At 42.6% G+C, this 13,858-nt stretch overlaps 1 protein-coding gene across 1 annotated transcript in view; it reads right to left on the bottom strand.

Annotated features, from left to right (window-relative positions):
- Positions 1–2,254: 2,254 nt before the first annotated feature.
- TSPAN7 (tetraspanin 7) overlaps positions 2,255–13,858 on the bottom strand; it is a 175,208-nt gene continuing 163,604 nt past the window's right edge. Inside the window, exons 6-8 of the mRNA XM_053308569.1 lie at positions 11,511–11,594; positions 4,789–4,861; positions 2,255–3,311 (exon numbers count right to left, since the gene is read on the bottom strand). Coding sequence (XP_053164544.1) covers positions 4,793–4,861; positions 11,511–11,594 — 153 coding nt within the window. The 3' untranslated portion in view covers positions 2,255–3,311; positions 4,789–4,792. The remainder of the gene's footprint in view (positions 3,312–4,788; positions 4,862–11,510; positions 11,595–13,858) is intronic.

The following is a 13,858-nucleotide window of genomic DNA, read 5'->3' on the forward strand; positions in this document are numbered from 1 at the left end:
TGAAAAACTTCCAGGTGTAACCTTAACTTGAGGAATGAGGCTTAACAGGGTTAAGCCTCAGAGGGTTAAGCCTCAGAGATTTCTCAGGGTTTGATCTCATGATCATCCTCCAGTTGCTGTTGCAGGTTAGTCTTCACCAACACCAAGTTTCCACTGCTGCGTCAATAATGGCCATTGCCACTTCCTTTCAGACTAGCTAGAGAATGGTGGACCTCCATAAGAACAGCCCTGTTGGATCAGGCCCAAGGCCCATCTAGTCCAGCATCTTGTTTCACACAGTGGCCCACCAAAAGCCACTGGAAGCCACAGGCAGGAGTTGAGGGCATGCCCTCTCTCCTGCTGTTACTCCCCTTCAACTGGTACTCAGTGGCATCCTGTCTTTGAGGCTGGAGGTGGCCTATAGCCCTCCGACTAGTAGCCGTTGATAGACATCTCCTCCATGAAGTTATTCAAACTCCTCTGAAAGCCATCCTTTAAGCCTCCCAACCCACTCCTTAAGCACAATGCAGCTAAATAGGGCCGAGCAAACAATTTATCCCAGTCAACATCAGTACTGCTCTCTTGGCAGATCATGCTGAACAGTAACATGTGCTCCCAGAGATCTGGGGCAGACCAAGCAGCGTGTTCTTAAGAGTGCCCTTGCCTCCTTGGGTAACTGAGATTCGGAGCCTGATCCTCAAGGCAGGCTGGCATCCTCCTAGGCAGAGTAATGAGCCTGCAGAATTGCCCTGGAGACCTCTCAGAACCTGACCTGAATTGTTTACTCAACCATAATGAGGCATTTTAGTACTGCTACACTGGGAGGCAGAAGGCAGGCTCCTGTTCAGCAGTGGGCCCTGCTAGCAATGTTTATCAAAGCTCTAGCACTTTTGTAAGGATGCAATCATGAATTTCATGCAAAGATGTCTCTTTTATCAGAGATGCGCCCAGATGTTCCTTTATCCTTACAGATGAAGTGAAGCACAACAGCTTGCTCTTGTATTTCCCAGTTGGTGTCACTTTCTAGCCTATTTCAATGCACGGTAGCTAGGTTTAAACTTGGGTTGTGAACACAAGATACATGGCCAAACCAGGAATGCAAAAGAGCATTTGATTGTAAATCACTACATATACAGTACATATGAGGAATAGGGAACAATGCTGTACACATACACTCTGCAGAGCACAACTGCAATTATACAATTTTCAGATCTATATAGCTCATCTACTCAGTGCTGAGCATAAGTTTCAGGATTAGCATAGGAACATAGGAAATTGCCTTATACTGAGTCAGACCACTAGTCCATCTAGATCACTATTGTCTATACAGACTGGCAGAGGCTTCTCCAGGGTTACAGGCAGGAGTCTTTCTCAGCCCTATCTTGGAGATGCCAGGGAGGGAACTTGGGACCTTCTGCCTGCAAGCTTGCAGATGCTCTTCGCAGAGCAGCCCCATCCCCTAAGGGGCAATCACTCAGGAGAGTGAGTGATTCCTTTTGCATTCACTTCAAGTCTTGGTTTACATTTTTCTATGTAAACCACTTTGAGAGCTTCGGTTGAAGAGAGGTATATAAATATTCATAGTAGTAGAACCAAGGAGACCTGAGTTCAAATCCCCAACCAGCTATGAAACTCACTGGGTGACTCTGGGCCGGTCACTTATCTCTCAGCCTAACCTACCTCACAGGGTGGTTGTGAGGATTAACATAACCATGTACACTGCTTTGGGCTCCTCGAAGGAAGAGTGGCATACAAATGTAAACAAACAAACCACCCTCCCCAGCATTTTGATAATTAATTTTTCCCATGCTCTCTGCAGGAATCCAGTGCTCTTTTCCTGTTTTTGAAATCAAATATTTCTAGGGAGAGCATGCTAAAAATACTTATACCAGCTGAAATACTCTGCAGTGTTAGAATGACAGGGTAGCATTGTGTTTGCGCAAATGCACAAGAGCACTCTTGTGCAAATGCAAAAATTGTGCAAATGTAATTGTGTGATGGTGCTCCAATTGCCAAACCAGAAGAGATTGTACTGTGCTAGATGGGCCAATGCTCTGACTCAGTATAAGGTAGCTTCACATATTCATCAGAGAACTTTCCAGGATCTGAAATAAGCCCGATCCAGATGATGATCTATCAAGTTTAGAAAAAAAAGGGGGGGGGATTGGCCCTAAAGGATGCTTTACAAAGGGATGCTTTGCATTATCTCACAACGCTGCCACTGAAAAAAGAAATCTGCTTTAGTACTGACAAATAAAGAGGAAGCCAGTACAAATCTGTAATGGTTCCATTTATTAATATGTATATCACAAATACTCACAATATCAATGCATTCTTGTTGGCATGCTAGACAGAGGCCTTATTAAAAAATTCCTATTTTTTTTAAAAAGGTCCTAAACTTTTGCTCCCCACCCCCCAAAAAATATTCCATATGCTCTTTTTTTTTTCTTTTAAAGTTTGATTGATTTGACACTGTATTTGGTGGTAACTTCAATGCAAAAGGATAGTGAAAGGGAAAAAAAGGGAAGAAATAAGGTTGCATTACAGCACAATTTGAAAGGCCATAATTATCTTAGAAAAAGGAAGCAAAAATTACCGCCTTCATAGTAAGCAAACAACACAGCTTAGTAACAGTATTACACAAGTTCAGATTCAGAGGCAAAATGCACTAGACAAAGGCCTACTGGCAAACGAACTAGGCATACAACATGGATTAAGAATCAAAGATGCAGCAGAACATCAAAAGAACTATTTCCCTCAAGCACGTTTTGGACATTTCTTTTTTCAAGTATCTCTACATCATTTCTTCTTGTTTGGGACAGTTGGGGGTGGTAGTAAGTAGACTGAAAAACTTTAGTAAAGCAGTAAACAAAACCAAGAAATCAAAAATTTGATAACCAAAATTATATATATATATTTATATATATAGTTTACAAGTTTAATATGGATGTGTGCGACATTTATTAACCATGGTGAAAGGCTAATTATGCCCTCCAGTCACTACATGCACAGCCCAATCATTGTTGTTAATGAATTACCTCTGTTAACTTTACAATGCAACTACAGTCTGACCAAGAACATACATATAGTGCCATCATATGCAGAGCCTTCAGGGTAGAGTGTACAGTACTGGATGCTGAATGCTTCAGGCTACTTTTGTGGCACGACAGTACTTCACGGAATGGTACACTACGCATGGTACAGAGTTTAGAAGGTGGCGATTGGTTTTATGAGGGTGTCGGTGTAGTTGTGTATGTGCTCTAAACATTCTTTAGAAGTCTTCCAAGAATAATCCAGTTTCTGATTGAAAACAAGAGCTGTAGTACACATCCCTGCAAAAGTATAGAAAAGGAAAGCAGTGAATTGCTTTAGCTATGACAATCTTAAGCATTCTCTTCTTAAAAGCATTTTTTTTTTGTATTTTCGAAACATTACCACCACTATCCTGCTTCACTACAATTAATGGGAGCAGAGGCGCACGGCTGGAACACAGAAGCAAGAGCTTTCCATATTCAGCTCAGTGTCACAGCTCTGTGGTATGACAGAGAAGGCCCTGTTTATGAAAAAGCTGTGTAAGTGTGCGTATGCACACACTAAAACCCCGTGCAATTTTGTTGAGGGCATTCAGTAGGAAGGTACTTAGATGTGCTTGCCCTAATCTGGCAATGTGCTTCAGAAACAGGGTTTTAATGAATGCACAAATTTCCTGTGCCCATCTGAATTCTTCCACATACCCCAGGGGAGGCGCACAACCAGAAATGTATTCCTTTGTGCACAAGACGCTGCTCCTTCCATTGAACTGTGCACAGTTCAATCTGCTTCTTCTTGTTCACAAGAATTGTGTGCACACAGGCACTCTAGATCAGTATTTCTCAACCACCGGTACTGGTCTGCGAGCAGTTGAGTGCCAGTCTGTGCTGGTCCATGAGGAATTAATCCCCCCACAAAACAATTTCAAGCCGGGGAGGGGGCACCGCCGCTGCTGGGAGCTCTCCAGAGCTCATTTCTAGACAGGCAGCCCTCGCTGCTGGGATAACGTTCATTTCGAAGAAGCTAAATGAGTGTTATCCCCGGCAGCGAGGGGTGCCTGCCTAGAAATGCGCTCTGGAGAGCTCCCAGCGGCAGTGCCCCCTCCCCGGCTTGAAATTGTTTTGGGGGGTGCCTGGGGGTGGGGTTGAGCGACCCCTTTACTTTAGGTCCAGGAAACGGCACACAAAAACTGTACCGGTCCATGACTCCAAAAATGTTGAGAAACACTGCTCTAGATCAGGGCACTGTTTTGCAGGCAATCTTATACTGCCCTTAGAAGAGGAAAGTCATCTTTAAAGTAGTAATTAAGCATTAAGGATTTGAATTGCTTAGCTGTTTTGTGTTTGACTAATGAATATATTAATTAATCAATCAAATAGTCACTGAACATCAACACAAGAGGTATTTTAAAAGACCACTTTTGGTCCTGCAGGAAAGAACAGTGTCTTAGTTCCCTGGATAAAGCGCTACAAGTTTCTGAGGTTGCGCTGTGAGGGCACAGATCCCATTTGTGGGAGAGCACAAAGACCATGAAGAAAATGAAGAACTATGTGCTTGCTTTTTTCAGCACTCAGCACTACATGCGTTTTCATAGACAGACCACTGACTCTAATGCCCACAATGTAATTGTGATTAGTGTTTTCGTCACTGCCCCAAAGGCCTATGCACTTAGTATAAGCAGCTGACTATTAAACCTGCATTGGCTGTCACAAATAGGAAGGCAAGGCATGTGAGTCCATTTGGGGAGAGGATCCTGTACACAGCAATAGACAGACCCACCTTGTTACACCATCTCATATTGGTTGGCAGTAATAAATCGGGACAGACAGCATGCCAGCAGCATTCCAATCAACTGTATGAGAGAGAAATAGCATACAGGGAGACAAGTTTCATTGTGAAATGTGCTGAAATACATTTCTTTGTGAAATGCAATGACTCTACTAACAGAAGAGTAACCCTGACGGGCTTAGTTTTTCCTTAGCAAATAGCAGCCAGATTGGGGATCTCCCATGGTCCTGATCCAGAGAAGCCCCAACTGCCTTTAAAAGGAAAAACTAAGTCCAGCAGACGTAATGATGCTTTAAACATTACGTATACTTTGGCCCATAGGCTATGATAGAAGCACTGAATGAATGTAACTGAGTAACAGCAGCACTAATAATTTCTGTGCTGTATCTGCAATTGTTAAAGGCCTGTCAATTTTCACTGTAGTTGTCTACACATAAGGCAAGTCGTAATTGCTTGGTGAGAAAAAGTATTTTATCCCTAACAACTAACCTACATATACAACCCAATAGGCTACAGGAGTCATAACTGTGCATGGGGCTGTAATTCAGAGATAAGCATTTGCGTAGCGTGCAGAAGGTCCAAGGTTTCGTCCCTGGCACCTCCAGGCAGAGCTGAGAAATACTCCTGTCTTGAGAGCTGCTGCCAGTCAGAGGAAACAATGCTGTTTACCATGGAAATAAATAAATAAATAAATAATAAAGAAGAGGAGGAGGAGGAGGAGGAGGCAGCATCCTATGTCTACAAGATAAAAGAGCTGCATTTTCAAAACCATTGACCACTCTTTAGCTTTGCACTTGCAGACACCCTATGTCCACACCAGTCAATTTAACAAAGTTACATGTTGTTGACCCACAAGTAAACAGCAATGTAAAATGGAGCATTGTTTCCCAGCATCACTGCACAACCAAGCCAGAGAATCCCAGCAGTGTGGTTGCTAGAGTGGCCACTGTGCTAACAGTGCCTACACAGTGAACTCCAGGCACCCTGCACTGGAAATGTGGCCTGAGAGATACAGAAGCGATCCTCACAATCACTGCAGGCGGCTACCCCCTTCTGTGGGGAGGAAGCTTGAAAGTGCTTACCTCCCCGCAGGTGATCACTGCCTCCTCTGGGTGGCCGGATCAGCTGCCCACACGACTACCAGCTCCATCACAGAACTGGTAGGGGCAGCGGGAATCGGGGGCTGCCTGGCCCCTGGAAGTCCCAGGACGCCCCATGTGAGTGCACAGCACATTCTGGAGAGGCTCCCAAGGCCGGAAGGCTGGTTGTAGCTCCCAGTCGGGGGCTTACTCGCATGCTGCTCTGTCGCAGAAGAGGGTGATACAAAGCAGGGTCAGATGCTCCAAGCAAGCACCAGCAGCCACTTGCACAACTACTTCTACATTCAGCTGGAAAACCCTTGCCCGAGAAGTTCAAACAAAGATCTTGCATGAGTAAACTGTGTCTGGCTCGTAGATGGGAGTATAGTCTCCACAAGTCTTCTTAAGCAATATCCTTTGTCAGGTATTACAAACAAGTATCTCTAGCTGGCTGCAGGAGAGGGCCTGGCAGTGTTTGTTCATAATGCCCAGAGGTGTTCACAGTATTGTGCTGGTGCTGTTCCATTTCACTGATTCATTCCTTGGAACATCTTGTGTTAAGGTGTCACAAAACTTAATTAGAACATTTTTGTCTCTTGACTGTGGAGTATGTTAGAAGGTAGAAGTGTTAAAAAAAACCAACCCAGATGAAAACATGTAGCAATGAAAGCATTGCTGTTTGCATTAAACCTTGTACTGTATAGCTAGTTGACTCACGGGCAAATTAATCTTCCAAAGTGGCTCAGGAAGGCATGTTGTCCTACATGCCATCTGTCCAATCTGGCTCTGGAAGTTTGGAATCTCTTGGCTGTCATGACATAAGGCTTCCTACAGTTCCCATTGTGGGCTGCAATCCTCCAGTCTACCATATTGCAAAACCCTTATATTGTTCCTTTGGGGGATTCCTCAATCCACTTCCTAAGTGGGCTGGCTGGCCGCCTACTAGTTGCTTTCCTTCCAAGTGTCCGTCAAACAGCTTTATGATCATGCTCTTGTTCTATTCTGTAAACTGAAGTTTTTCTAAGTTATCAATACTATAATATTAGCCTTTCTAACCCACTTGTCACATATACAGATCTTGCCAGGGACACATGCCTGGCAATTCCAAGTCAAATTTAGCTGCATGCTCAGTTCCCTCAAAAAACTGGGAAATCTAAACTGAGTATATGTGGCATAGCTAAAAACAGGAGACAACAAGCTGCCATGTAAAAAGCTAAATGGGAGGTTGCCTGCCTTCACCATTTGCTTCCTATACATACCACAAATATGTGTACTAGAATTTTAATGGAAACCTTTGGTTATCTAGAGTATACCTTTAAACCTTTGGTTATCTCAACACTCTTCCTCCTTCCCAGTCGGCTGTGGAGTCAGTGCCCCCGCCCCAGTGGCAGGGCCATTGCCACATATCCCATGTGGGGGTCAGGGATGGCACACCCAAGGTGCACATGGGTTGTAGCGGGCTCAGCCATCCCCTGGGAATTGTGCCACCACCACCCCAATGTTCATGCCCTGATACTGTTCTTCCCAGAAAAAACTGGATGTATCTTTTATTCAGAAAGATTACTCTGTAGTGCTGGTGGCTCCAACTGCTGAGGAGCAGGGCAAGCCCAGTAGTTTAGGTGTGGGAAGTGTTTCCTGAGTAACCTTAGACTGCCCAGGGACTCTTAGCTCTTAAATGACATGAATAGCTATAAATCTTTTCTTTCTTTACAATGATAAATGCTAGATCATTGATACTAGTATTATCAGAAAAAGCATGGGCGCTTCTGGACTTTGGTGCTGGAAAAGACTTTTGAGGATACCATGGACAGTCAGGAAAACAAACAAATGGATCATAGAACAAATCAATCCAGAATCTTCACTTAAAGCACAAATGACCAGGCTCAAACTATCATACTTCAGACATATTATGAGAAGATCCAGCTCCCTTGAGAAGTCCATAATGCTGGGGAAAGTTGAAGGAAAGAGAAGAGGATGACCAGAAGCAAGGTGTATGGACTCGATTCTGACAGCAATGAACGCACCACTGAGCTACCTTAAAGGCCAAGCTGAAGACAGATCATCCTGGAGAGAATCTATCTATGTGGTCGCTAAGAGTCGACACCGACTTGATGGCACTTAATCAATCAATCAGTCATTATCATATTTATTCTATGATATATTATATATCATAGAAATACTTATTTGAGATGGATTTGTCAGCATGGATATGTTTTGCAGTACATTCCAGGAAGACAAGTATTTCTTTAATTGAGGTTTCCCCCACCGCCCATACAAGGCAATGGATGATGTGCTGTGTGTTAATCACATAGGCTGTAGGCAAATTAATGTTTTAAAATCCTCCACACCCTGAAAACCACACACCTTGTATTCAAGCTGAGACATGGAACAAGCTTCGAGACTCAACTCTGGCCCACAGAAACCTATTTGTTGTTGAATTGTGCCTCACACAGTCATGTACAAACACTTAGATTTACACTAGCAATTGCAATGGCAATTAAAACAGCAGCAACAAAATGGTGCATACAAAATATACCAGACTTCCACTGTATGAAAATGAATGGACACTGTACACTGTAAAATTGATTTCCAATACATTTACAAATAAGTGCCTAGCCTCTGTGTTCCCCAATAAAACCAGACCAACACGGCTGTAAAGCTGTACTATAATTTGTTCCTATTTAATGAATAATCTGTCTGCAATTCCATCTAGCCATAGTCACACAGGTGATCCTTTGAACCATGAGCTACACTCGTAAGTCTCTTAGTACAATCCTTTTTCCTAGATGCACAGGGGTATTTCAGGAGGTAATAGAAAAATGTTCATCCATACTATGTTGAAAGTTGCCACCATTCCAGAAACATAGGTGGACTTAGACCATTTAAATGTGCAGCGTGGTTTGGACCTTCATTTCTATAAAGACCACTTGCTAAGCTAAAGTTATGCCAGCCAGTGGGGTCAATACCTGATCAAAAACAAAACTCAAATCTCTCAAATGGTTTTGCACCTATTTATACTCAACAAGAGAGCCTTAACTCTGAACTGTGCGGACATTTTGCACCCTGAGGCAGCTTTTTCAAATTCGGGACTTAAACGATCTTTGCCACAGAAATTTGATGCTTTCATGTATGTACATCTGCTTTTTTCCATTTCAGAGAGCCAACATTTCCCACAAGCTTCACAATCTCTAACTAATTATGCAAAGAGAAGCAGAAAGCCCCTTGCTGGTGGAGGAACAAAAACAAAAGATGGTTCCTTTATGGCAAATTAGCGGCTTCTATAGTTAGGTTTGATGCTGTTTGATGTGTTCCTGTCTTATTGATTACTATTAAATGCTCCCATTCTTATCTGAAGCAAGGAAAAAATTAAATAGGTTACGGGTTTCTCCAATTCTTTTATGTACCTAGTACTCAGAGATCCACTTTATTGCTTTTCATAGAGAAAAAGTAAGGTGTGTAATTTCTTCTCATATGTCAAACTAACCAAAAACAATCCATCTTCACTCAGTTGCTTTAGAATATGCTTGTATAATGTGCCACTGAAAATCTACTTTCTGGAAGTGATAAGAGTGGGCTCCAGTCTTCTTTCCCAGCCCCAGCACAGATAGGGGAGGGCGTGATTTTCACAGCTCTCTTCTCCTTCCAGATTGAATTTTCACTTCAGAAATCTGCCCACAAGGGTCGTGCACCTCACACTGCATCTGGAGTGAGGAGAGAGCAGTGGAAATATGCTATGCCCTCTGCCCACCCCTCCACACTAGGGCTCTGGGGGAAGACCCGAGCATACTTAGGTGCCAGTCTTTTTGTGTCTCCACCACAGGACTATTTCCATTGTCCTAGCCCTGAAGGGGAGAATGTAAGCCAACAAACCTTTATCACTATCATGTTAGGAAAGATCATGGCTCAAAGGTACAGTAAAGTGATTCCTACACAGTATCTTCTGCAAGCTGTCTTGCGTGAGCAATCTTGCCCAGAATCACCAGCATTTGTCTTGCAGAGGAAGAAAGCTTCTTTGTTTCACTTTTCTGCACTGTCAAGGGTAGGATAATAGTAAAAGAACTGCCCTGTCAGAAAAGACCAAAGTCCACCCAGCCTGAAATTATATTTCCAACAGAAATCAGCCAGCAATGCCTCTCAGAAGTGTACAAGTTGGGCATGACAGCAGCAGTTCTCCTCAGTATCTGTTTTCAGACATACAGTATGTGGTCTTTGAAGATGCAGATTCCATTTGCTATCTTGAATACTATTTGTCAATAGACCAATCCTCCATGAAGTTGACTTTTAAAAAGCCATTTAAATTACTGGCCCTTATCAATCACATTTTGTGGGAATGAATTCTAACTATGCGTTGATTATTTATTTATTTATTTGATTGATTGGATTGATTGATTGATTGATTGATTGATTTCTATACCGCCCTTCCAAAAATGGCTCAGGGCGGTTTACACAGAGAAATAACACACGAATAAGATGGAACCCTGTCCCCAAAGGGCTCACAATCTAAAAAGAAACATAAGATAGACACCAGCAACAGTCACTGGAGGTACTGTGCTGGGGGTGGATAGGGCCAGTTACTCTCCCCCTGCTAAATAAAGAGAATCACCACATTAAAAGGTGCCTCTTTGACAAGTTAGCAGGGGTGAATTTTTAAAGTGTATTTGCCCTTTCTGCACCTCCTGCTAATCAATGTTACTGGGTGATATGGAGATATATTAGTACTATTTAATTATCCAGGTTCTTAAACTTAAATACCCAGACAGGGCAATGCTTTACAGAGTTTTGGGTGTGTATATCTCTGGATTGTCTGAATTTCTTAGTTTGATTAGGATAGGAGTGTAAGTTTGGGAGGCAGAAGTCCCTCCCTCTTTTGGATACAGTTTTGGGCTAAATGGCCTTTAATCTCTTCCAACTCTATTGGAAGAGATTAAATGACAATGACCAGTATTAGTTTAATGCGATCTGGATCTGCATACATTGTTCTGATCTAATCAGAAAAACAGGCTAGAGAGAATCCTCCTCTGTTTACAGCTACATAAATTAAATTTAATTAATAAAGAGGAAGTGAAAGGCCTCATCTTACAGATTCTCAAGGAAACCAGCATTATTAGCATATTGTTCTGGCCTTAACTTATAGTTGCAGCATTCACATAAAATACATTTTATTTCTTACAAATTTTAATTATTTGGATGTTACTGAAAATTAAAGTGATATCACTCTTGACAGCCCCAAGCATGAACCCTCAAATGAGATAAACTAGGCATATGCTTTCATTTTAAAGAGTATGAATAATTTGATATTTCTTTTGAGCCAAATACGGCTCTGGGCAGTGAGAAACCTATGCAAACCATGGATCAACCATTTGGCATGTGAGTTGTTTACGCTCCATTTAAGCCAGAGCTTTATTGAGTTAACCTTTATTTGACCCAATGGAAGGGTACTTTTTTTTCCTTGAGGCAGTCATTAGTTGGTTGTAACTGATATTCCCAAGGAGAAACTCCATTTAACTTGGAAAAAGAAAATTCAATGAACAGATGACCTAAGAACTAATGAGGAGTTTGAGGCCTGTCCCTTACCCTAATCCTTCCCTGATGAAATAACTAAACACACCTTGCATTTAAAGCTCTAAAACATACCTGTGAGAATGCAATTCCGAAAGCCACTCCAGCTATAATTCCCATATTTGTCTCCATAAAACTGGTCACCAGGTCATAACAGCCCTGAAAAACAAAAACCGCCAATTACTCTTGGAAAGGATCCACTTGCCTCTAATTGACATTAATTTTAACATCACAAAATATTCTAATGAATAAGAGACTGTATTAGGGGATACGTGAACTTGATAAATTGTTTACAACTGTATCAGCTTTATATTTAAGAATGGTTAAACACAACCTTATTCAAAAGAAACATTTTTAACTAAAATAATATGCTTTAATAAGGCAGAAACAAACCCAGTATAGGAAAGATATTGCAGTATCTTTTAACATAAAGATAAAGTCTAAATAAATAAAGTATATCTAAATAATGTCTACACAAATACAAAAGAACACAAATCCACAAGAGATTACTTAGAACATACCAGATCAGTCAGAAAATTGTGGTTTGGAGCACAGTTTTGTTTTTTTGTTGACTGGGAGCTTACCAGATACCATTCATGCTGCATTCAAGATGGAGGTCAGAATACAGTCCTAATTTCTGATAACTGGATCTTGAGTAAATGCAACCCATCATGTGGTAGCAAGCATGACTTGTCCCCATAGCTAAGCAGGGTCTGCCCTGGTTGCATCTGAATGGGAGACTTGATGTGTGAGCACTGCAAGATATTCCCCTCAGTGGATGAAGCCGCTCTGGGAAGAGTGGAAGGTTTCACGTTCCCTCCCTGGCTTCTCCAAGATAGGGCCAAGAGAAATTCCTGCCTGCAACCTTGGAGAAGCCACTGCCAGTCTGTGAAGACAATACTGAGCTAGATAGACCAATGGTCTGACTCAGTATATGGCAGTTTCCCATGTTCCTAACTAAATTTTGTGCTTGGAATAGCACCTTCTAATAATAGCCATGTGAAATTTTACTGTTGCTGTTCTTTGCTCTCTGAAGCTGACATATTAAAGCCCTTCTCACGATCAGTGAGAAGAGCTTCTTCCGGGTTTGCGGGGAGAGAGGGCTTAGTCAAAGGCAGCCCTGGGCGGCCGGATCAGCCACCCACACGACTGCTGGCTCTGTCACGGAGCCTGCAGGGGCTGTGGGGATCGGGGGCCGCATGGCCATCAGAAGTTCCAGGATGCCCTGTGTGAGTTCACGGGGCATCCTGGAGAGACCCCTGATCCTGGGAGGCTGCTTTCAGCCTCCCGGAGAGGGTCTCCTCATGTGCTGCCATGGCTTGGAGCCGCGCCATGACGGCACACGATCAGAAAACCTGGGTTAGCGGAGCGTTCGCTCCACTAACCTGGACTAAGGGGAGGACTACTGTGGCGGGCTAGCCACCAGAGAACCACCAGGCTTGCCTGCTAGTTCTCACGATGGGGAAAAACCAGGCTGGGCTTCTTTAGCCCGGTTTTTCCCCATTGTGAGAATAGCCTCATTGTAATTTCTTAAGAGATACAGCATGGATTTTTAAAAATATCTTATATTTTGCCTAAATGTTTCTAATTGCCACATGCCGCACTGAAGGCTTAAAATGCCTTCTGATGCTTATGCTATTAGGTGGTTATAGTAATTTGAGGATGGCACATGGCTCGTAGAGCAAAGGAGGCATACATTTCTCTAGCCAGAGTAACTACTTTGGTATAACTTTAAGTGTTGCCTACTTTACAAGACGCTAAAGAAAAGGTGGGTTAGTGGCAATGAATAGTGTAGGATTAAATACCAATTAAGGAATCAATTAGGAATCTCTTATTCCTAATGCACACACCCTAACTTCTTGTCCCTGGAACTGGACCTGAGAATTCTACAAGATCAGTCCTGATTCCATGCCAAAAACATTGGCTTGGTTTCACTAGCTGACATCCTCAGTAAAAAAAGGGGCACGTGTGCCAGGAAGACATATTGTATTGCGGAGAACTTCCAGAATACTGCAGCACAGAGGATGGGAAGAGGACAATTTTCTCTCATCTCTGCTTTCCACAGAAATATTGTGTGCAACTCAAAGAAATGTCCCTGAGGGCTGCACAACCCTCAAGGACATATTTTTGGGTGGTGCAAGGCATTTCCAGGGGAAGGAGAGCTTGGAGAAAATCACCTCCAATCTCCACAGCTAAGAAAGCTCTCTGCAGCACAGGTGCATCTTTCTGGTGTGTATCCACTTTGTCAGAGAGTATGTCAGCCACTAATTTCAGTGGGACTGAGGCTGAAGTCAAACACTCCAACATAAGTTGTTTGAAGATTGAAAACAAAATAAAGCCAAAGTTGTTCATTAATAAACATCATGTTTTTATAATCATTCTGAAGTCCTGGGTCTATTGAATAACTTTTTTTTAAAAAAACC

Source organism: Hemicordylus capensis, chromosome 3, assembly GCF_027244095.1.
Source record: "Hemicordylus capensis ecotype Gifberg chromosome 3, rHemCap1.1.pri, whole genome shotgun sequence".
In the NCBI taxonomy this organism is placed as follows: Eukaryota; Metazoa; Chordata; class Lepidosauria; order Squamata; family Cordylidae; genus Hemicordylus; species Hemicordylus capensis.